This window comes from Meles meles, chromosome 8, assembly GCF_922984935.1.
Source record: "Meles meles chromosome 8, mMelMel3.1 paternal haplotype, whole genome shotgun sequence".
Classification (NCBI taxonomy): domain Eukaryota; kingdom Metazoa; phylum Chordata; class Mammalia; order Carnivora; family Mustelidae; genus Meles; species Meles meles.
Genome location: NC_060073.1, coordinates 115105376 through 115130524, shown reverse-complemented (window position 1 = coordinate 115130524; position 25149 = coordinate 115105376). Strand labels below are relative to the sequence as shown.

At 38.3% G+C, this 25149-nt stretch overlaps 1 protein-coding gene across 1 annotated transcript in view; it reads right to left on the bottom strand.

Moving 5' to 3' along the window:
• CWF19L2 (CWF19 like cell cycle control factor 2) overlaps positions 1 to 25149 on the bottom strand; it is a 129963-nt gene that overhangs the window by 63810 nt on the left and 41004 nt on the right. Inside the window, exons 9-10 of the mRNA XM_046017196.1 lie at positions 9558 to 9654; positions 7658 to 7750 (exon numbers count right to left, since the gene is read on the bottom strand). Of these exons, the coding sequence (XP_045873152.1) occupies positions 7658 to 7750; positions 9558 to 9654 (190 nt within the window). The remainder of the gene's footprint in view (positions 1 to 7657; positions 7751 to 9557; positions 9655 to 25149) is intronic.

Here is a 25149-nt window from a genome sequence, read left to right as displayed (position 1 = left end):
AAATTTGGAGGGAAATACTTTAAAATATGCTATCAGTGTATAATCCCTGAGTGGTAGGATTTAGGGTGATTTACTTTCTCCTTTATGTTTTTTTGCATTTTCCACATTTCTACAAAGGTTACATATTATCATTAAAAGTCACCTAAGAATAAAAAGAAAAACATACTTTATTTTTAAAGCCCATATCCTATTGTAAGGGGAATTTTCTATTTGTGTGAGCATTTCCATGAACCTTAAATTTTTGTGTTTGAGCTTGCATAACTGTCACATGTGAAATCAGTTTCAACACCTAGGTAAGATTTTCTTTTTATATTTCAAAAATCAGTTCATCAATCTACGTCAACGGAATTATTTTAAATAATTTTTATTTACTTAAAATAACTGTAAATTACACACATATACCTGACCTTATTTCTTGCCGCCAAACTAAAACTTAACTGAGTCCCTCATCATCCTGCATTCAATTTATTCAAAAAATGAAGATTAATGACTTCATAGAATTTTAATGAGAACTAAATAAATTTCCATAAATAAATGATTAAAACACATCCTGGCATATAGCATGCCCTCGAAAATATCACCTATTACTATTAATAACGGCAGCAGTTGTAAAACTATACACATTAATTAATACCACGGTCCTGAAAAATAAAATTTTATCTTGAAATTTAATGAAATAACCTTAGAAACAGAACCTAAGTAAAAAATATTATTAAAGGAATTAGAAGCAAAGTGGTTTCCTTAAGGTAATAATTCTTTATTAAACATATCCTTGGGGCGCCTGGGTGACTCAGTGGGTTAAAGCCTCTGCCTTCGGCTCAGGTCACGATCCCGGGTTCCTGGGATCAAGCCCCGCATCGAGCTCTCTGCTCAGCAGTGAGCCTGCTTCCTCCTCTCTCTCTGCCTGCCTCTCTGCCTACCTGTGATCTCTGTCAAAAAAGTAAATAAAATCTTTAAAAAAAAAAAAAACACATCCTATAATGCTCCAGTGGCACAGATTCCTAAACCAAAGTATATTTTATCACTTAATATTTAAACTTAATTCGGAGAATTACACATGGATAATATACTGGGTATTTCTGGGTAGACAGGAAAATAACAAATACCATAAACTTCTTCCATGGTTCAGTATGATCTAATTTCAAGTGTTTTGTTTTGTTTCCTTTTTTGAGTGTGTTTAGTTCCACTCAACTAATTTTACTTTCTCTTCCTCATAAATCTTTATTAGCAACTGTCTATTACAATTACTATACTCAGAACATGTTCGGTATGTGCGTACTTACTATACACCACAGAACTGAAAACTGCATTTTGTTTTCAGCAACTATAAAGCTGGGGAGATCACAGCTGGGCCAAGTACATCTGATCTCACTGGCCTACCAGCTCTTTAACCTTTCCCTGAAACCCCTCAATAAAATGATCACTCTCAAATGAGAAAACAGCACTTAAAAAAAAAAAAAAATTATTTTTAGGTTTCCTAAAAAACACATTAAATGGACTTCTTGTAACTAACATATTATGCATACTACAATACAGGCAAGGTAATTTTTAAATACATATAAGGATAAAATTACTTTGGGGCTGATTTGTTTCACTTAAAATTGTACCCTTAAATTGCAAACATCCAGTATCAATCCGTGACCTCATTCCTCCAAGCCCTCCCCCCAGAATTCCAGAAAACAATGTATTAGAATGAAACCCTTCAGGAGAACATGGAAGTCTTGGGACTCACTATTGCCCATATGCAGAGGCATTTCATTTTTCCCTTAAATTTAATTATGTAACAGAAAAAAAAAAAAACACTGATGATAGTGGACTGATGAGCATTTAAGGAACAGAGGTGAACTGATGGAAGAAAAGAGGTTGCTCCTGGGTCATTCTTCCTTCTCCAAGGAAACAACTAACTAGTGATAGCTTCAGTAACCACTGGAGGGTCCTGATTCACAACTTGAAAGAGTCCACAAGAGAATTCTTCACACCAAAATTCAACACGATACATACACAATCACAACTACCCAAGATAATTACAAGTTGTTCTAAATTATTACATTTGAGAGAACATTCTTCACAAAACAATAAAAAAAATCCTACCCCAGATGTCATTAACGACTAAATATGGCCAGCAAGTCATTCAAGCAGGTGTTTCCTAGTGACTAGTGCGGTGGGTCATCACTCACACCCAGGGTAATACTAAGCGGCCATGCTGGAGATGACTGCTGTGGCTCTGAAATAAGTCTTACAGAGAGTTGTCATAAAGAGAAAAGCTTTTCCTTTGGCAAAGTTACAAACATGGTAATAAGTTCCAAAAGCAATGGCTACAGCCTCGAAACAGTCTCTGGATGCCCAGATTGCATGGGGCCCTCTTCGCGGCCCCCACCTTTCCACACCTCTCCTCTGGAGTGCCATCAGGGTTGTAATTACATTCTCGTATAACTGATCTTATTCGTAGGTTTTCTCTACACAGAGAATGCTTTCCAAAGGAAAGTGTGATGTTTGAGTTAAGATCTAAAGGATGAACAGGCGGTAACTAAGGAAATAGAGGCAAAGAAGAAAGGCAGTGGGCCTGGAGGGAAAGCCACTCAGAGGTCCAGATGATGGTGACAAAGAGCTGACGGGCACACAGGGTTGATGGGACAGATAAGAAAAGCAAACAACAGAGTTAGAAATATTTATTCAGGTAATACTGACACTATCTCATCAAGAATTTGATGCAAGATGCAATTAGAGTGAACAGATGTAAGATTCCATGTTACTATAAAATGTGTTTGTATTTACGTATCATCTATGAAATTGTTTGGCTTTAATTTAGCTGAAAATGCTGGCTGCTTAGAAATAGTTTATTTTAAGAAAGAAACCCTCTAGTAACACAGGTAATATTTCTAATTGCAGACCACAGAAATGAGATACTTCGGGGATGGTAAGGAAAGAAGTAGAATGGTATACAAAATAGGGAGAGCCAGGGACCTGTTTTGCTTGCTGGGGAAGAAACTAGCTAAATGATCAAAGGGAGAGAACATCTCCATGCTCCTCTTCTGTGGCAGGAAAGGCTACACCACCCAGGAAAGTACACCTACGGTAACATAACACACCGACCAGTGGCATAAAGCAAGGCTAAAATGTGTATTTAGATTTTAAAAATACTTGACTTAGAAAACTGAGAACCTAAGTGACTTCTGCAAAGAAGGAACTGAAAAGTATTTGTTGAATAAAGGCCCAACTTCACTGCTTAAAAATCATCAATACGACAGTTATTTCAATGTTGTAATTTTTTTTCTCTTTTTCTATGCTTATGAGGATCAGTTGCAGAGATAGGGATGCCAAAACATAGTAAAACAGTGTAGGCGTACACATACTCTGGGAATCACAGCAACTGTATTACAGGGTCCTCACAATGCATTCAAGAATCAGAGTCAAAGACAGTGTTAAGGTCGAGCATGGTAAAACTACTATTGGAAATAGTGGACCTGACTTTATTACAAAATGCTACAAATGAGTCTGTTTCTTTAATTATTCATTAGTTAATGTTTCTCCAAGGCCTTCTAAGGCCTTCCGTTAATTCCTTAGTTTCTATGTCTATGAAACCCTCCCCCCAGAGGTGCCCAGGGAGTAAAAAACATATTTCTCTTTCTCGCCAGCCATGCAAACAAAACTCGACAGTCGCTGCATCATCACACAATAACTAGTTCACTATCCACTAGTTCATCATGCCACCATTTGTGGTGGCACAAACAGTAAGCTGAATTCGGAGTTGAATTCCCTTAGATTACTGTGTCCATGATGTGATTCTCTGAAGGCCTATTAACAGGGAGAAGTTACAGAAAAGCAGTTTAGGATCTGTTATATTAAAGAATTAGGATTCAGGGGTGCCTGGGTGGCTCAGTTGGTTAAGCATCTGCCTTCGGCTCAGATCATGATCCCAGAGTCCTGGGATGGAGCCCCACATCGGGGCTCCCCTGCTCAGTGGGGAATCTGCTTCTCCCCGTGACCCTCCCCCTTCTCCTGCATGTGCTCTCTCTCTCTCAAATAAATGAATAAAACCTTAAAAAAAAAAAAAAGGAGAAGAAGAAGAATTAGGATTCTATCTGTCCTGACAGAGAGAACAGGTAGTTTTCCAGAACTCATTGCCCAGTGTCCAAACACAAGTTGGAAACACTATGCATTGGGACTGTTTCAATAAGGAAGTACCCTCGTGGGAAGGCCAGACCAGAGGATGCCAGAGCTCATGGATCATTTTTAAGATTTACAGTACAGGGGCACCTGGGTGGCTCAGTGGGTTAAAGCCTCTGCCTTCAGCTTGGGTCATGATCCCAGGATCCTGGTGATCGAGCCCTGCATCAGGCTCTCTGCTCAGCCTCTCTCTCTCTCTCTCTTCCTCTCTCTCTGCCTGCCTCTCTGCCTACTTGTGATCTCTGTCAAATAAATAAATTAAAAAAAAAAAACATTTAAAAAAAAAATCACAGCAGAAAAGTCTAAGTGCTAAAATATATTGAAGGCATTCATACAACAAACACTTCAAGTATTTCTTGGTTGTCTACAATGTGTCATGCACTACACAAAAGGCACAAGATATGAACTGAGAGAAACACTTCTCCTAAACACGAAATAGTTCACTCTCTAAAAGGGAAGAGAAATAAGCAAACTAGTAATTACAAGTGCTGATGGCTTTTTTACTAAAGCCAAAACAACATTCATAGATTGCTGAATTGAGAGATTTGCCTTGTTCAGAGACCTAACATTTCTAGCACAAACTCCAATGAACGTGCTCCTCTCTGTTCAACTGGTCTATGAATGGGATTTTCTCTCAAGGAGGAAAGTTTTTATAAGAAGCATCTCAAGATTTTCCTTTAGTAAGTCAGGAAATTTCTGGAAGATAGCAAACAACTTTGTATTCTACTCTCATTTCTGAACAGAAGTACTCTGAAAGTCAGTTAAGTCAAGACCCTGGCCTTGAGAGAATAAATGACTTTCCTGGCAGCAGAAATTCTCTCAGAACTGTGCGTAATGGCTTGTTTTGCATGTGCGTCTGGTAAAACTTGAACAAAATGTGCAAGCGTACCACCCCTGCAGAGAGGACAGAAATTTTTCTTTGTAGTCAAAGAATCCTAAGAATAAAAATCTTTCTAGATGAAACATTCAGGGCTCTTCAGTTTCCTAAAGAGTTTACAAATGGAAAGTCCACTTTGTACTACTGGAATACAACTTTGAGTCCTACCCCCCTGGGTTATGAGGTCCACTGCTCAAAAGCTAGGAGGAGCTAAAAATCATAGACATCAGTAATGTCATAAAGTTACGTGCTCAAGGGATGAGATGTATTCTGTCAGTTACTGTACGATACCCTTAAACCTCCAGGAGAAAAAGTTATTTAAAAGATCTGCTTCAATTCTTTCATTCAAATTGCTTTCAATTTCAAGAATCCTCTGAAGTCCAGCTACAGCCTTGGAACCCCTTCCTACAAAGTGACAAGTGTCAGGAAAGAAACAGGTATAGATTACAGGATGATGACGAGAATACAAATATATACCAGGTGAAAAGATAAAACCCAGAGAGAATATTTTAAAGGTCTTCGAAGTTTCAAAATAAGAACAGGTTACAACTTTCTGAGAGGAGGAGAGAAAAGGCTTCCAAAGGAAGCAAAACAAACTGAAGAGTGGACCAGCCTCGAGAGGGTGGTATGTGGCACAGACCATTAACCGCATGTGTAAGCGTCAGAGACACGTACGTTACGTCTGAGAGCCCTGGAGGTGAGGCCGGACGACAGGGCTGGTCTGTGGAAGGCCACACCACAGGAAGAGCTAGTATTCAACAGAATTAGCATGAAGAAACCACACAGAAGTGCTAGTGAGAGAAGTACCATGAGCACAAGGAGGCGGGGAAACCTAAGTGTGGCAGAAGTGTGGAAGACAGTACCGTGCCCTCAGGCTCAGCTACCCTCCATGACTCCCACAATTCGACGCACAGCATCTCCCTCTTAACATCCTAATCTGTGTAAGAAATCCTAAGTTAAACACTTTTTAAAAACATGAGCGAGCACATCATCAAAGTAGCCCATTTCGCAAACACGCTCTCTACTGTGGCCTAAACCATCAGTAACGTTGGCTTAGAGAAACCCTGTGCTACGTGACTTCACACATTCTCATCTCCTCGCACGCAGACATTAAACCGTATAAATTAATCTCTGAGAGTAACCCTTTAAAAATCACTCATAAACCTCACTGTAATCCTCTCAACACTGTAGTACACCCAATTCAGCCCTTCACCTTTCCCTGTCTTCCTCCTCTGCCAATTTCATGCAGAATCGTGGATTTAAATACTGTTTCTAATGTCAAGAGCTCCCCACTTTCTATCTCCAGCCCAGGCTTCTCCCGATTCCCAACATCAACCTGTCTCCCTGACATCTCCACTTATTTCACATCTAAAAGACATCCAAACTCAATATATCTAGAATAGAATTGCTCCTCTTCACCCCAAAACAGACTCCCCCTCTTTCTGTACCTCCAAAAACAGCCACTCTAGTCTTCCAGCTGCTCGGGCTAAAAACTTTGAAGTCACTTTGCCTCCCCTCTGTATCTCATACACCCCTCCCATCTAAAGCACTATAAAAATCCTGTCCACTCTTCCTTTCAAAAACATACAGGCAACATTCATGCACATAAGAACGTAACTACTTCTAACCACCTCCAGGGCTACTATCTTGGACAAAGCCATTACCGTTCTTTGTGTGATTATTGCCTGCTTTCTAGATTCCGGCTTCTGCTCTTATGCTCCCTCAGTCTACACTTAACAAAGAAGGCAGGACAGTCCTGCCAAAATAGATCTTCTGCTGGAAAGCCTTCAAAGCCTCTCACATGGAATAAAACCCACTTCCTTACCCTGACTTTCAGGCTTCACATGATCTGGCCTCCCATGGCCTCTCTAACCTGGACCTTCTATTTCCCCATCTTCCATCCGTTCCACTCCGGGAGCACTGGGCTCCTTGCTGTTCCCCCTACACATCACCCATGTTCCCATCGTCTGGAACCCTCTGCTCCTCAAGCCCCAGGCGGTCTTCACCCAGAAACACAGATTCGCTGTCATACTTCCAATCTTTGCATCACTGTCACTTTTTCAACCACAATTAGGCTGTGTCCTCAAAGCCACCAGCACACTGGGCACTCGAGACCCCCACTGGCCTTCCACTGGGTGCCTACCTTTCGAATAAGCTAGAGAATTTATCATGTGTATCTTCTGTTGCCTCTCCCCTCCCAAACGAGATATCGTGCGGGCAGGTGCTTTGATCAGTTCTGTTCACTAAAAGATGGATGAATGAATTCTCAAACAAAATAATTTGTTTTATATGAGACAGATACCAAATTCAAGTCTCTCATTCTCTAGAGAAGTATTCAAGGATGAGTGTGTTTTCTGTGAAGTCAAAGCATCAGTAAATGGCAGTGTCCAAAATAAAACCAGGTGTCTCTGGCTTTGGCCTTTTTCCACCAGGACACACACAGCGGTGGAACATGAGACAATACCTATGAAAATCCATTTCAAAACAAGCAAACACAGATGAACACACTGACACAGATACGGAAACATTTTACATGAAAGTATGACCACTACTAGGTAGCAGTGTAGGTACACAAGGTGATTACGTGCCTACAAACAAATTTGCGTTACTCACCTCTACCCCAGATCCTTTTGATGATCTCTGCGTTACAGTTTCTTTCAATTTATTTGCCTTTTCAAGCTGAGCTTTAAGTCGTTCTGCTAATTCCTTTAAAGGGAAAAACAAGAAAAATTGGTGTCACATATAGCTTAATTCTCAGTGTAAAATACTTCAAATTTATACAACAGAAGGGAAAAGAGCACAGTGAACACCCATGTGGCCATAACCTAAGTTCAGTTACCAACTCACAGCCTGGTACATTGCTTTTTAACGAATTTAATGAAAAAAAATTTATTTTTTAGATTTTATTTATTTGACAGACAGAGATCACACGTAGGCAGAGAGGCAGGCAGAGAGAGAGAGAGGAGAAAGCAGGCTCCCTGCAGTGCAAAGAGCCCAATGTGGGGCTCGATCCCAGGACCCTGGGATCACGGCTTGAGCCGAAGGCAGAGGCTTTAACCCACTGAGCCACCCAGGTGCCCCGAATTTAATGAATTTACCTCAGTTCCACACTTCCCAAATACCTGTGCCATTTGTTTATGCTTTGAAGGTAAATAATTACAAGGACATACATTCTAGGGGAGAGAAGGGCATAGAGAAAATACATAACCTAAAGAATGACATTTTTATAATTCTTTTGATATTATAAACATCCAACACTCAAAATTTCAGTTACCGTAACAAGAAATCCTTAACAAGATTTAAAATATCACCTTCTTTACTGTTGGGTAATTTGAATGAGAACTCCAAATATATTTCATTTCTACTCTAGGAAGTCTACAGACATTTACATCAAACAACTGACGCGTGGAGAAACACACTGAACAAACAGAAGCATGTGACAAGCAAAGAACAGTGTTCGCCACTGCAGTGCTTCCATGACCAAAGGAACACTTCTTTTAACATGAATTAACTTCCTAACTTGGTGAGTTCTCTTTCATTATTTCAAACGAATTCCTTTGTGCTTTCAAAACTCGAACTTTATTTTCTGCTATAATTACTGTTGTTGTTGGTCTGTCTCTCTTACCAGTCTCTGGGTTGAGCTGCAGTTCAGTGTTACCAAAGACCAGATTCAAAGAGAAAGAGCAGCATATGCAACATATGTCCTTTATTAGATACACAAACTCACAAGACTAGAAGCATCTTGTTTGGCCACCTTTTATTTATTGAACGGTGTCATACGGACAGCACAATACTTAAAGCTCACCAGTGTTTGGGTCTGAGAGGACCACATTCATATGAGGGAATCAATTCTGTCAAGACACACAAAGCTGCCGGCTTCGCTTTTCTGCCATGCGTGATGTAACACGTACGAGTGCATCAGAAATGTGACACTCTCACACCGAGATAATCGATAAACAGAGACAGGTGTAGCTCTCACCAAATCATCCCCCATCCTCTACTGAATTCTGAGGTAAATCAGTCTTCCATCATAATAACACTATTACGGAAATTAAATGAGCTAACCGATACAAAGCAGCTAACATATCCCATTACAATTTGGAAAAATGAATTAACCATCTTTTTAGAAGCTCATTTGTTAGGTTCTTAAGTAAGGGAATCTAAGAGGGCAATACACACGCTTAATAACGTGACTGAAGCAGGGAAAGAAGACAATGACACCTTTGTCTCCCTCAAATTTGCTACACTCAAATTGCAGAGTAGAAAGGAAATTTTAAAAACATTTTGTTCCCTAGGATCTTAATTTTCAAAAATCTGACAGGAAAAGTAAACACTTTATTTAGAATGGACAGAACTGTTTTTAGAAACGTTCAAGGATTTCTTTAAAGAATCAATAAGCAACAATTATTTTTCCTACTGTGCTACATTCACATTGCAAAGAAACTTCCAAAATTACTTGTAAGAAGTTAAAGAGCTAATTGCTATTCTCCTAAGAACAATACAGAAGACTTACCATATTTCCCATCATCTCGGCCTTGATAATCCTGGCTCCCAATTTATTCTTCTCATCAACACTCAAGATGTGTACAGAATCATCCTCAGAAGCACCTCTGTTTGAACAAGACAGATTAAGAGCATATGAAATATAGGGACACTACAAGTAACAGCATCAAGACTCAAATATTATTTTAATTGACCTCAACAAAATAATAAGGACCGATAGATCACAATTCTAAAACCTTAAAAACAAAATAAAACAAACAAAAAACAAAGCTTCAGTGATTCACCAAAAATCAACAGTTTAAGGTTCTCTGTTATAATGCCACAATGGCCGATGGCAGTTATAATAACCGACCAAAGTCCCAGCAACAATGAGATAAATAGTATGTCAACTATTCTGTGCTAATATTTATACACTCATTTTAAAAAGGAAACAAACAAAATTAAAACAGTAGAATCAAGCCATAATTCTACATGGCTGGGGTAATTCTCATTTGGTGTGATAAATTACCAATAATCTAAGATACTGTAACTAGGAAATGACATATTTAACTGCATTCAAAGAATAAAAACAATGATCATATGTTCTTTTTGCAAAATAAATCCTGAATAACTCAAACAACACAAGCTAATTTATAACTAAGATCATGTGCCAAACCAATACCCTGAAGACAAGAGAAATTTCCAGTCAAGGTTAGAGTCCTGGCATCTAGGAAGTTGTCCCAGGTTACCTCTTTATGAAATATTACTGCAGGGCAGGAAAGGGAAATGCAGGCCAAGCCTGAGGGACTCCTTAGCAAAAGAGACTCTAGCACTCCAAGGAACCCAGAGAGAGAAGAAAAGTGCACAGTGAGAGAATTGCAGAAGAGCCTGGAGAGTTCCCCTTGAGTATTCAGCAAGAAACTACTGGGAGTCAGAGAAAGCATCCATCCCAAAGGTAAGAGGAACAGCATTCAGCATTCCTGGGAAGAGTGCCTGGTCTCATTACCCAGACTAAGAAAACTCATGATTCAGAAAGCACTGAGTAGAGTTTTAAGGGTTGTGCTTCATTACTGGTAAATAATAAACTCCAGACTAAATGTTGATTTAAGCCCACTGAACCAACATTAAATGCAAGAGTCTAAAGGAGCAAACAGTTTCTTTTTTTTTTTTTTTAAGATTTTATTTATTTATTTGACAGACAGAGACCACAAGTAGGCAGAGAGGCAGAGAGAGAGGAGGAAGCAGGCTCCCTGCTGAGCAAATAGCCAGATGCGGGGCTCGATCCCAGGACCCTGAGATCATGACCTGAGCTGAAGACAGAGGCTTAACCCACTGAGCCACCCAGGCGCCCCGGAGCAAACAGTTTCTAACTAAACTACGTCACCTCAGCACTAAGCTCAAGAATTAAAAAATTCAGCACTCAACAAGGTAAAATTCATGATATCTAGTATCCAATCAAAGATGACCAGACATGCAGACATAGAAAAGTAAGATCCACAATTAGGAGGGAAAGCTCTCAGTCAAAATCGACCCAGAACTGAATCAGATATGAGAAATAACAGATAAGAACAGTAAAGGTTATTATTTTAACTGTATTCCATATGTTTGAAAAGTTACAAACAACTAAGATATATCAGAACTAAACTTCTAAAGTTGAAAACTACAATGTCTGGGATAAAAATATACTAGATAGGATTCATGGAAGATTAAACTGCAAAGAAAGAAATTTGTGAACTTGAAACCTTAGAAACCATGCAAAATGAAACAAAAGAGAGAAAAAGAATTTCTAAAAATAAAAAGAGCTTCAGAGCTATAAGACAACCTAAAAACCCTTCTGTTCATGTCACTGGAGAGCCTGAAAGAAAGAAAGAGGAGACAGAAGACACAAAGGTCAAATGTTCCTCATTTACTAAAAACTAAAAATCTTAACCAAGAATCTCAGGGACTCCCAAGGGCGCATGCGCACACACACACACCCACACACACAAAAACCCATATCAGGGTACATCATAATCAAATTGCTCAAAACCAGTGATAGAGAGAACACTGTTAAAGCGGCCATAGTGGGGAGAAAAGAGAGACACAGTTAGGCACACAGAAACAAAGGTAAGTGTGACAGCAGATTTCTCAACAGAAACAATCCAAGCAAGAAGAGAGCAGCAACAGCTCTAAGGCACTTTAAATTGTCAACGGAGAATTCTACATGAAGTGAAGATATCTTTCAAAAACAAAGTGAAATGAAGGCTCTTTCACACAAAAAGCTGAAAGAATGTCAAAGAAAAGCCTCAGGAAGAAGAAAAATTATACCAGACTGAAATATGGATCAACCCAAAGGAAGGAAGAGCAATAGAAGTGATGACTACAGGAGTAAATACATAATACTTTCTCTTATTACATAGAGCTCTTTAAAATAACTATTTAAACAAAAATAATAACAATATACGAGAGGTTCATAACAAGGATAAGTGAAATATATGACAACGCTAACAGAAAGAACAGGGGATAAATGTAATAAACTACCGTAAAGTTCTTATACCATACAGCTGTGGCGCTGGACAAGTTTAAGATACATACTATCGAATCTAAAGAAACCACTAAAATAACACCAAAAAAATTATAACAAAAGAAATGAAATAGAATCATAAAAATATGCAATCTAAAATAAGTCAGTAAAAGAGGAAAAGAAAGCAAAGAACAGATAGGACAAGTGGAAAACAAATACCCAGTGCTCCATGCAATCCCTCCTTGATACCGAGGGCACGGAGCACTGGATGTTATACACAAACAATGAATCAGGGAACACTACTTCAAAAGCTAATGATGTACTGTATGGTGACTAACATAATACACACCAACAAAATTAACAACAACAAAAAAAACAAATATTAAGATTACAGATTTAAACCTTATTATATCACATTATATATAAATGATCTAACCATCTGAATTAAAAGGTAAGACTGTCAGATACAAGAGCAAAACTCAACAATAAGAAACATACTAGAAAGACATAAATATGTTAAACATAAAAGGATGGGAAAAGATACACTGTGTTAACAGTAGTCAAAGGAAAGGTGAAGTCGCTTCTTTAAAATCAAACCAATTATATTACAGAGCAATAAATATTACCAGGGACAAAGAAAGCTTTTTCATTTCAGATGAAAAAGAGGTCAATCCATCAAGAGTAAAGAAGAATCCCTAAATGTTGATGCACATAATAAGGGAGCTTTGAAATACATAAAGCAAAAACTGATAAAATTACAAACAGAAACAGACTAATTTACAATTACAGTTACAGATTTCAAGACCCTACTCTCAATATTTGATGGAATAACTATATTCTTCAAGGATATGGAAGGCATGAATAACACTAACAACTAACATGACCTAATGAGCAATCAGAGAATACTCTACCTAACAACAGAATACACATTCTTTCCTAGCACACAGCAACATTTACCGAGATAGCACATATTCTGAGCCATACAACTAGTCTCAATAAACTTAAAGGGATTTAAGTCATACAAACTATGTTCTCTAACCCCCATGATATCATTAACAAAGAACTCTGGATAATCCTCAGCTATTTGAAAAGTAAAAAGTCTATGTGCAAATAATCCATGGTCAAAAACAAAATCAAAGAAAAATTAAAAAGTATTTCAAACTGAATAAAAATATAAACATAATATATCAGGATTTATAGGATGCTACTCACGTATGACTTAGGGAGAAATTTATAACTCTAAATGCTTATATTAGAAAAGAAAAAAGATCTCAAATCCATGATCTCAGCTTACCACTTAAGAAAGTAGGAAAAGAAGAGCAAATTAAACCCAAATAAACAGACTATAAGAAATAATAAAAATCAGAGTGGAAATAAATAAAAAACAGAAAAATAAAGAACTTCAATGAAAGCAAAGCTGATTAGGACAATTAGTGAAACTGGTAATCCTCTAGCTGAACTAATTAGGGAGAAAAACAGATACATATTACCAATAAAGAAATGAGAGAAGCAAAATCACTACATATTCTAAAGACTTAACAAACAGATATTTGGATGGCAAATAAGCACATGAAGAGAAGCTTAACATCACTTGTCATTAGGGGAATACAAATTAAAACCATGAGATACTGCTACATACTCACCTGAATAGCAGAAAATTTAAGAGACTAACCATTCCAAGTTCTTGTAAGGATGCAGAGCAACTAAAAGTCTCATACACCGTTAGTGGGGATGTCAAATGATACAACTCAGTAAAACCACTTCACAGTTTCTTAAAATTTAAAGTTATTATTAGCATACGATCTAGCCACTCCTAGTGCAACAACATGGATGGAGCTCAAATACTTATGCAGAGTGAAAGCCAGACCAAAAAAAAAAAAAAAAAAAAAGAGTGCATAACATATGATCCCACTTACACAAAATTCTAGAAAATGCAAACTAGTCTATAATTAAAGAGAGCAGATAAATGGAAGTCTAGGGGCTTTGGTAAGGGTGTGAGGAGAGGTGGGAGAGAAGAACTATAAAAGGGTACCAGGAAACTCTGAGGGGTGATGGTTTCACAAGACTATACAAACTCCAAAATTTACCAAATTATACATTTCTTATATATGCAGTTTAATTACATGTCAATTACACCTCAACAGTTGTTTTCCAAAACTCTTAAAGAGGAATGATAAAAGAAAATTTTTAAGCTGAAAAACCTGTCATAATCTCACATATAAAGGATGTAGCTATGATACTACTAATTTCCCTGAATTGCTGGATTAAAATTAACTTGAGTTTTCAACATACATTCTGAGCAAATAATAGCAAAATATATAAACAGACCTTCAAATCAAAACTTGACCTATTGACCAATTACTTTTTTTTTAAGATTTTATTTACTTATTTGACAGAGAGAGATCACAAGTGGGCAGAGAGGCAGGCAGAGAAAGAGGGGGAAGCAGGCTCCTTGCTGAGCAGGGAGCCTGATGCGGGGCTCGATCCCAGGACCCTGAGATCATGACTTGAGCCAAAAGCAGAGGCTTTAACCCACTGAGCCACCCAGGCGCCCCTAACCAATTACTTTTAAGTAGCAAATTCTTTTGGGCAAAGAAATATAAATCTTACAGTAGGTAGTATTTGAGTTTTTTAAAAAAATGAAAATTTGAAAGATTTTTCTTTTAAAAGGACATTAATATCTGCAGAAATTCTGTACAAACCATTTCTTCTCATATCAGGGAAAAAAAGAACAACACCCTGGTGCTCAGATTAAGAAAACTAAAATATTGCAGGTAAAGCACCATTAGAAAGGAACATGTTTTTGTTCCCCTCAAGTTCTTTCAGTCTTTTTATATTATTATTTTTTATACATTGATGTTTATTGAGCACTTCCCCATGACAGACACTGTGAAGTAACTTTACTCTTACTTGTATTTTTGAAATGTTATACATTTTTTCTTCCAAATTTTTATTTAAATTCTAGTTAGTTAACATATAGTGTAATATTGGTTTCAGGAATAGAATTTAGTGATTCATCACTTACATATAACATTCGGTGCTCATCATAATAAATGCCCCTCTTTGTGCCCATCACCCCTCTAGCTCATCGTACCCTCCCCTCCACCCACCTACCTCGGTCCACCCTCTGTTCTCTATCCTCAAGAGTCTGATGGTTTGCCTCCCTCTCCCTCTCTCTCTTTTTCTCCCTTCCCACACATTCATCGGTTTTGTTTCCTAAATTCCACATACAATTGAAATCATAAGGTACTTGTCTTTCTCTGACTCAGTCTACATTCTAAAAACCAATTCAGAAGAACAACACGGACACTGCATTCATTAGCATCCTTTATATGCCTCTATATGTTGAGGCACTGCTTGTACTGTTAGTTGTACTTTTTTGTATGGAAAATATTTTTCAGTAACTTTCCAAATTAAATTCTAAGGTACACATCATTTTTATTGTATTGTAAATGTAATTTTTAAAATTTCAGGCAACCCAATCATATTTCAGTAAAAAGCTTGACTTCCTTTTCTCAACTTGTATTCTTTCCTATTCAATTAATTCCCCCAAATTCTCTGCTTTGGAAACTTACTATTTCTGTCCTTTATGTAGGAATTATAAATATTATATTTTTATATGTATGTATAATGCATAACAAACTTAAACAACATTTCCTGCCCTTTCTAAAAAGTTATCGATACAATTATTGCCCCCTGAAGTCAGCTTATCCCAGGGTCCACCTCTTAAACCTCCCAGCTTCCTAAGCATAAGACTTCCTGGCTAGTATTCCCTCCCCTTTTTCTGCCTTTCCTGCTGCCAAGTGTTTACTTGGCCACATTTTTCTTTCCAACAAAGCTATTTCTAGTTCATCTATTTTTCATCTCCACTCCAGCCAACTGAGAAAATAAAGAATGCAGGAAAGGTAAACTGAATAAGGAGTTGGTTTCCTTACTATTTCTCCAAACCTTTATTTGTTAACCCAATAGATGTTTACTGTAATCTAGACACGTAACTTGTACACACAGGACTTCTCACTGAGTTCAAACACTCAGAAAATAAGCTGTCTTGCAAGCAACCTCAGATTTCTGGAATTGGAAGAATAAAGGCCAGGAGTACCTGGGTGGCATAGTCAGATAAACATCCGAATCTTGGTTTCAGCTCAGGTTCTGATCTCAGGATGATGAGGTGGAGCCCCACAACAGGCCCCAAGCTCAGCATGGAGTCTACTTAAGATTCTCTTTCCCTCTCTCTCTCCCGCTCGTGTGCTCTCTCTCTCTCATAAATAAATAGATCTTAAAGAAAAAGAAGAAAGCCAAAATCCATCTATCAATCCATTTCCTTAGGGATGTTAATAAACTACCATATCATGTATCAGTATGTCAATAGATACCTGTCTACTAAAAGGAATAAAAATAAAAGTGTAAATACTTAAAAACAGAATACTAATAAAATTCTAAGAGTTCCTAATGCAAGCTTTTCATAAAGCATTAGGTCTTTCTTTAAAGTGCCAATCATAACCTTGCAAGAAATGAGAAATCCCTCTTAGTATTATGAGAAAAAGAGTGCTGGAATTAGACTGACATGAGTTTGAATGTAGACTCTGTCATTTACTAGCTTTATGAGATTGGGCAAGTCTCTTAACCTCTCTGAGGTTATAAAACCAAAAAACTGATTAATACCTACCATTACAACTCTTAACTATTGGAAAGAAACAGGGTTGCTGGAGGGGAGGCGAGTGGGAGGAATAGGGTAATGGGGTGATGGGCATTAAGGAGGACACATGATGGATGAGCACTGGGTGTTAACATGCAACTGGTGAATTACTGAACACTACATCTGAAACTAAGTCCATAATACATGTTGGCTAATTGAATTTAAAAAATAACTACCCTCACATTATTGGGATTAAATGTGATAGTATATAAAATTAGAGTAATTGCAGTAAGAGAATTCCAAACACAACACATAACCTGGTGCTCAATAATGTTTAGCTCCTTTTGCCTCTCAGAGCCAATTACTAGGTCAGAGAAGAACCCACCAATGAGTACTGAATTCACTATGCTCAAACTCTAATGGTGAAATCTTTTGAAGAAAAGAAAGAAGGGCGCTCTGCTGGCTCAGGTGGAGGAGTATGCAACTTTTGATCACAGGGTCATAGTTCAAGCCCCACAATGGGTGTAAAGATTACTTACATAAATAAATAACTTAAAAAAGAGAGAGAGAGAAGGAAGCAAGATGGTGGAGGAGTAGGAGACTGAAATATCATCGGGTCCCAGGAGTTCAGCCAGATAGTTAACAAACCATTCTGAACACCTACAAGTCACCAGGAGATCAAAGAGAAGAAGAGCAGCAATTCTAGGAACAGAAAGTCGACCACTTTCTGGAAGGTAGGACGTGCGGAGAAGTGAATCTAAAGTGACAAGAAGATAGACCGTTGGGGGAGGGGCCAGCTCCCAGCAAGCAGTGGAGCAGCGGAGCACAAAATCAGAATTTATAGACGTCTGCTGCACTGAGGGACATCACTCCAGAGGCTAAGCGGGGTTGGAGGCCTCGTGGGGACAGTGTGGCTCAGGTCCTGTGGGGTTACAGAAAGACCAGGGGTGTCTGAGTGTGGCAGAGCTGCCAGGTATCAGAGCTGGGAAGCTGCTGCATGAAGAGCTGAGGAGGAAACTCTCAGCTCAGGGTTACCGTAAACTGTGATCCAAGGCACAATCGGACCACTACTCTTCCAGCAGGGACCCCATCAGTGGCAGATCCGGAGAGACACCCGTGCTTCCTCTTACGGGAGGAGAGGCACGAGAGTGCTTGGCAGAAATCTGCTGGGTTTGGACACTCCAAATGAAGCCGTATGCCTGACACAGAAATGCTCGGTCACAGGCCGAGTGAGCTTAGAGTGCAGCTGGACACCAGGGAGATGGAGGGACTGACTGCTCTTCTCTGAGGGCGCACTGAGGAGTGGGCCCTGAGCACTCGGCTCCTCCAGGCCGGGGACTGGGCGGCCGCCATTTTCGTTCCCATCCTCCAGAGCTCTACCGGAAGCCTCCAGGGAGCAAAAGCTATCAAGCACAAACCTCAGCAGATTGCTTAGCCCGGCCCCTGGCAAGGGTGGTGCACTTCCGCCTCCAGCAAAGACATGTGAGAATCATGGCAACAGGCCCCTCCCTCAGGAGATCAGCAAGAACATCCAGCCAAGACCAAGCTCACCAATAAATGAGAACAGCGGAACTCCAGAGCTGGGGAAAGCAACACATAGAATTCATCGCTTTTTTCCCCATGATCCTTGAGTCTTGCAAAATTAAATTTTTTCAATTTTATTTTTTTCTTATTCTATTTAACTTTTCCTCTTTATCTTTTAAAAATTTTTAACAATCTGGGGCGCCTGGGTGGCTCAGTGGGTTAAGCCGCTGCCTTTGGCTCAGGTCATGATCCCAGGGTCCTGGAATCGAGTCCCGCATAGGGCTCTCTGCTCAGCAGGGAGCCTGCTTCCCTCTCTCTCTCTCTCTCTCTCTCTGCCTGCCTTTCTGCCTACTTGTGATCTCTCTCTGTCAAATAAATTAAAAAAAAAAAAAATTTTAACAATCTTATTAATACCTTTTTAAAAAAAATCTTTTTAAATTTTCATTGTTAGAGTGATATTTTATCCCTTCATTGTATTTAACCTTATTTTTTGTATACATATAGGTTTTTTTCTTTAAAACTTTGGGATACAATTTCTTCTAATAGATCAAAATATATTCTAAATCTAGCGCATGGCTTTGTTCTAATCTCCAGCCTGATCTCATTCTCTTTTTTTTTTTTCTTTCCTTCTTCCAACCAACTTACCTTATCAATTCCTATTTTAGAATCTTTCTTAATTTTCATCTTTATAGTCATATTCCATCCCTTCATTGTGTTTACCCTTATTTGTGTGTATATATATATATATATATATATGTTTTTCTTCTTTTTAAATTTTGGGAGGTAGTTTCTTCTAAGACACCAGAATACATGCAAAATCAATTGGGTGGCTCTGTTCTATTCACCAGTCTAAGATATATATATATGTATATATATATACATATATATATATGTGTATATATATATACATATATATATGTATATATATATATAGATATATAGATATATATACACACACATATATATACAACCTAACCCTACATCTAAAGGAGTTTAAGAAAGAACAGCAAAGAAACCCTAAACCAAACAGGAGAAGAGAAATAATAAAGATCAGAGCAGAAATCAATGAAATAGAAACCAAAACAGTAGAACAAATCAACAAAACTAGGAGCTGGTTCTTTGAAAGAATTAAGATTGATAAACCCCTGGCCAGACTTACCAAAAAGAAAAGAGAAAGGATCCAAATTACTAAAATAATGAATGAAAGGGGAGAGACCACAACCAACACCAAAGAAATACAAACAATTATAAGAACATATTATGAGCAATGATATACCAGCAAATTTGACAACCTGGAAGAAACGGATGCATTCCTGGAGACATATAAACTACCAAAACTGAACCAGGAAGAAATAGAAAACCTGAACAGACCCATAACAGTAATACGGAGATTGAAGCAGTCATCAAAAATCTCCCAACAGGGGCACCTGGGTGGCTCAGAGGGTTAAAGCCTCTGCCTTCGGCTCAGGTCATGATCCCAGGGTCCCGGGATCGAGCCCTACATCCGGCTCTCTCCTTGGTGAGGAGCCTGCTTCCTCCTCTCTCTCTCTCTCTGCCTACCTCTCTGCCTACTTGTGATCTCTCTCTGTCAAATAAATAAATAAAATATTAAAAAAAAAAAAAAAATCTCCCAACAAACAAGAGCCCAGAGCCAGATGGCTTCCTGGGCGAATTCTACCAAACATTTAAAGAAGAATTAATACCTATTCTCCTGAAACTATTTCAAATAACAGAAATGGAAGGAAATCTTCCAAATTCATTTTATGAGGACAACATTACCTTGATCCTAAAACCAGACAAAGACCCCATCAAAAAGGAGAATTACAGACCTTCATCGATATCCTTGATGAACCTGGATATGAAAATGCTCACCAAAATACCAGCCAATAGGATACAACAGTACATTAAAAGGATTATTCACCACAACCAAGTGGGATTTATTCCTGGGCTGTAAGGTTGGCTCAACATCCACAAATCAATCAATGTGATACAATACATTAATAAAAGAAAGAACAAAACCATATGATACTCTCAAAATATGCTGAAAAAGTATTAAACAAAGTACAGCATCCATTCTTGATCAAAACTCTTCAAAGTGTAGGGATAGAGGGTACAAACCTCAATATCATCAGAGCTATCTATGAAAACCCACAGTGAATATCATTCTCAATGCGGAAAAACTGAGAGCTTTTCCCCTAAGGTCAGGAACACAGCAGCGATGTCCACTATCACCACTGCTATTCAACATAGTACTAGAAGTCCTAGCCTTGGCAATCAGACAACAAAAAGAAATTAAAGGTATCTGAATCGGCAAAGAAGAAGTCAAACTCTCACTCTTTGCAGATGATGATACTTTATGTGAAAAACCCAAAAGACTCCACTCCAAAACTGCTAGAACTCGTACAGGAATTCAGTAAAGTGTGAAGATATAAAATCAATGCACAGAAATCAGTTGCATTTCTATACACCAAAACAAGACAGAAGAAAGAGAAATTAAGGAGTCAATCCAATTTACAACTGCATGCAAAACCATAAGATACCCAGGAATAAATCTAACCAAAGAGGCAAAGAATCTGTACCCAGAAAACTATAAAGTACTCATGAAAGAAATTGAAGAAGACACAAAGAAATGGAAAAACATGCCATGCTCATAGGTTGGAAGAACAAATATGTGAAAACATCTATGTACCTAAAGCAATCTACACATTCAATGCAACCCCCACCAAAATATCATACATCAAATAAATGGAACAAATAATCCTAAAATTTATATGAAACTAGAAAAGACCCTGAATAGCCAGAGGAATATTGAAAAAGAAAGCCAAAGTTGTTGGCATCACAATTCCAGAATTCAAGCTCTATTACAAAGCTGTAATCATCAAGACAGTATGTTACTGGCACAAAAACAGACACATAGATCACTGGAACAGAATAGAGAGCCCAGAAATAGAGAGCCCCTCAACTCTATCTATGGCCAACTAATCTTCGACAAAGCAGGAAAGAATGTCCTATAGAAAAAAGACAGTCTCTTCAACAAATGGCATTGGGGAAATTGGACAGCCACATGCAGAAAAATGAAACTGGACCATTTCCCTACACCACATACAAAAATAGACTCCAAATGGATGAAAAACCTCAATGTGAGACAGGAACCCATCAAAATCCTTGAGGATAACACTGGCAGCAACTTCTCTGACCTCAGCCACAGTAACTTTTTCCTAGAAACATCACCAAAGGTAAGGGAAGCAAGGGCAAAAATGAACTATTGAGACTTCATCAAGATCAAAAGCTTTTGCACAGCAAAGGATACAGTCAACAAATCCAAAAGACAACTGACAGAATGGGAGAAGATATTTGCAAATGACATATCAGATAAACGGCTAGTATCCAAAATCTATAACGAACTTTTCAAACTCAACACCCAAAGAACAAATAATCCAATCAAGAAATGGGCAGAGGACATGAACAGACATTCCTGCAAAGAAGACATACAGATGGCCAACACAGGAAAAAGGGCTCCCCATCACTCGGCATCAGGGAATTCAGGGAAATGGCCAACAGACACATGAAAAAGTGCTCCACATGACTCGGCATCAGGGAAATACAAACCAAAACCACAATGAGATACCACCTCACACCAGTCAGAACGACTAAAATTAACAAGTCAGGAAAAGACAGATGTTGGCAAGGATGCAGAGAAAGAGGACCCCTCCTACACTGTTGATGGGAATGCAAGATGGTGCAGCCGCTCTGGAAAACAACATGGAGGTTCCTCAAAAAGTTGAAAATAGAACTACCCTATGACCCAGCAATCACACTACTGGGTATTTACCCTAAAGATGCAAATGTAGTCATCGGGAAGGATGCATGCACCCGAATGTTTATAGCAGCAATGTCCACAATAGCCAAACTATGGAAAGAACCTAGATGTCCATCAACAGATGAATGGATAAAGAAGATGTGGTATATATATACAATGGAATACTATGCAGCCATCAAAAGAAATGAAATCCTGCCATTTGCAACGACATGGATGGAACTAGAGGGTATTATGTTGAGCAAAATACGTCAATCAGAGAAAGACAATTATCATATGATCTCTCTGATATAAGGAAATTGAGAGGCAGGGCAGGGGGTTGTGCGGGTTAGGGAAGGAAAAAGTGAAACAAGATGGGATCAGGAGGGAGACAAACCACAAGAGACTCTTAATCTCACAAAACAAACTGAGGGTTGCTGGGGGGTGAGGGGTAGGGATAGGGTGGTTGGGCTATGGACACTGGGGAGGGTATGTGCTATGGTGAGTGCTGTGAAATGTATAAGCCTGATGATTCACAGACCCGTACCCCTGAGGCAAATAATACATTATATGTTAATAAAAATGTTTAAAATTTTAAAAAAATTTTAAAAAAAGAAAGAATCTAGGGATTGTGTATAGTAAAGCAACCAAATCCTTTCAAGGGACCACAGAATTAAAAGCTTCATCACTGAGCCATGGAAGCCAACTCAAGCTCCTCCTCTCTTCTACCTTCATTCACTCCTTTGGTTCATGACTTCTTGTCATGCCAGACTAAAAAGAACACCAACGTTATGGGAATGATATGTTGAGAAACACTGACCTAAGTTGTCAGGAATTTCTGTAATTTTCTCCTGTCACTCACCACACCCTCCTCTTTAATACTTCCACCCCAGGCTAATCCTTCTATTTGTAGGAGGACACTGGATCCTACATTCATCCACTGTAACCTTGGGATCTTGCTCAATTATGCCATGTATCGTCTCTCTTCTAACATCAATACTCTTTTCCATGAACATATAAACATATTCAAGTGTCTGTACCTTAAAAGAAAAAAAAAAGGAGAGAGAAAGAAGGTCCTTCACTTAACACATCTCTCTCACATTTTCCATCTCTACCATCATATGTCATAACTTAGTCTATGAAATCTGGCTAATAAATCCTCTTTTTCAATGATAATATTCTTTTCTTTTTAAAGATTTTATTTATTTGACAGACAGAGATCACAAGTAGACAGAGAGGCAGGCAAAGAGAGAAGAGGAAGCAGGCTCCCTGCTGAGCAGAGAGTCTGATGCGGGGCTCAATCCCAGGACCCTGAGATCATGACCTGAGCCGAAGGCAGAGGCTTTAACCCACTGAGCCACCCAAGCGCCCTCAATGATAATATTCTTAATTAAATTGCCAAAACCTCTACTATTTCTATCCAAAGGCACAACTTTGTTATTTTACCTGACTCTTCCCTTTTTTTTGAGAACTTTACTCTTCCCATCACTCTCAGTATGCAAGCTTAAAGAGTCAATCAAGAGGATAACGGAGGTATGCCAAACTCCAACCAAAGCTCACAAGTTTTAAGAAGATAACTGGAAACCCAAGAGAACTTTAAAAGCAGCAACTTTCATTATCATGAAATTTGTACTCCTACATCTTTTGGGAGGGTGCTCTTACTTTCTCTAAGCATTTACAACGATGCGCAAACACTCTGAAAGAAACATTGCTGTGACATCTGCAATTATCCTATAAAAAGAAAAAAATACAAGTATTTCTCATTTTCCAGGATTACTGGTAAATTTCAGAAGTCCTCTTCATAATTAATTCCTAAAAAGCAAATCCATTTTCCCATTAAAATATCTTCTCTTTACAGCACACACCCAACTCCAGCTGAAAACTGTTGAGGAAGAGGTAATTAAAGAAGCCACACCCCAATAACATTTCAGAAACCTGAAGATATTGCAATTATTCTTTGCCTGCTGGCAGTGTTCACAGATCTCCTCCCTTTAATTACTCATTTCTTACCACTTGTTCTCAAATTTTCTCCCCATCCAAGGATCCTATACCTTATATTCAAAACCTTCAGAACCTGCCATCCTTCTCCTATCCTTCTGGCCTACCACAGCAAACTCTGCCAAGAATAATATCCAAAGGCTAAAATAGTATATAAGACAGGTTAATTCCTGATATCAACTTTTTAAAATCTAAATTAAGAACATCACACTATTTTTTGTTCATATTGCAAACTATTCTAGGTTTCAAAATCTTGAAAATACATAGCTGATATATTTTCCAACAAACAAAATTTTACACAAAGACATTTTATTTCTAAGAATAAAAAGTTTAAAGATCTTGAGCACATGGACCATTTCTAGAGGGTGTTTTCTGCCGACTTAAGATAACTGCAGGGCGTAAACAGGACAAAGGAAAAGCATGAGGTATCTGACGACAGCAAGAATGAATGAAAGGAAGGACGAAAAAGTGAAACAAGAAGAAAATGCAACTCTAACAGTGATGAAAACACTATGTATTTCATGAAAACTATAAAGAGCTCTCATAGAGAACTGGAAAAGTAACCACAAGAAATGACTAGTTAGCAAAAATAAAATAAAAATAAGGTTATAGAAATATGCAAAACTTCACTCACATTTAAAGAAATGCAACTCAAGGAACAACTCTTTTCTGAAGTATGTACCCAACAAAGATTAAAAAGTTCAATTATGGGGAGCCTGGGTGGCTCAGTGGGTTAAGCCGCTGCCTTCGGCTCAGGTCATGATCTCAGAGTCCTGGGATCGAGTCCCGCATCGGGCTCTCTGGTCAGCAGGGAGCCTGCTTCCCTCTCACTCTCTCTGCCTGCCTCTCTGCCTACTTGTGATCTCTCTCTCTGTCAAATAAATAAATAAATAAATCTTTAAAAAAAAAAAAAAAGTTCAATTATGCTGTTGGCAAGGAAAAGAAAAGTCATTCTAATATTTGACCGGTAAGAGAGGAAACTGATTAATGTAACAAAATATATAAATAAAATTCTACTGCTTGGAAATTATTTTGCAGCTAGATATAATCAGTGTGCACAGACACACATTACATGACTATTCAATGCAGCATTACTGTAAGCAGGACAGATTAGAAACAACCTAAGTCCATCAACAGGAGACCAAGGAGAAACACTCACTTCTATC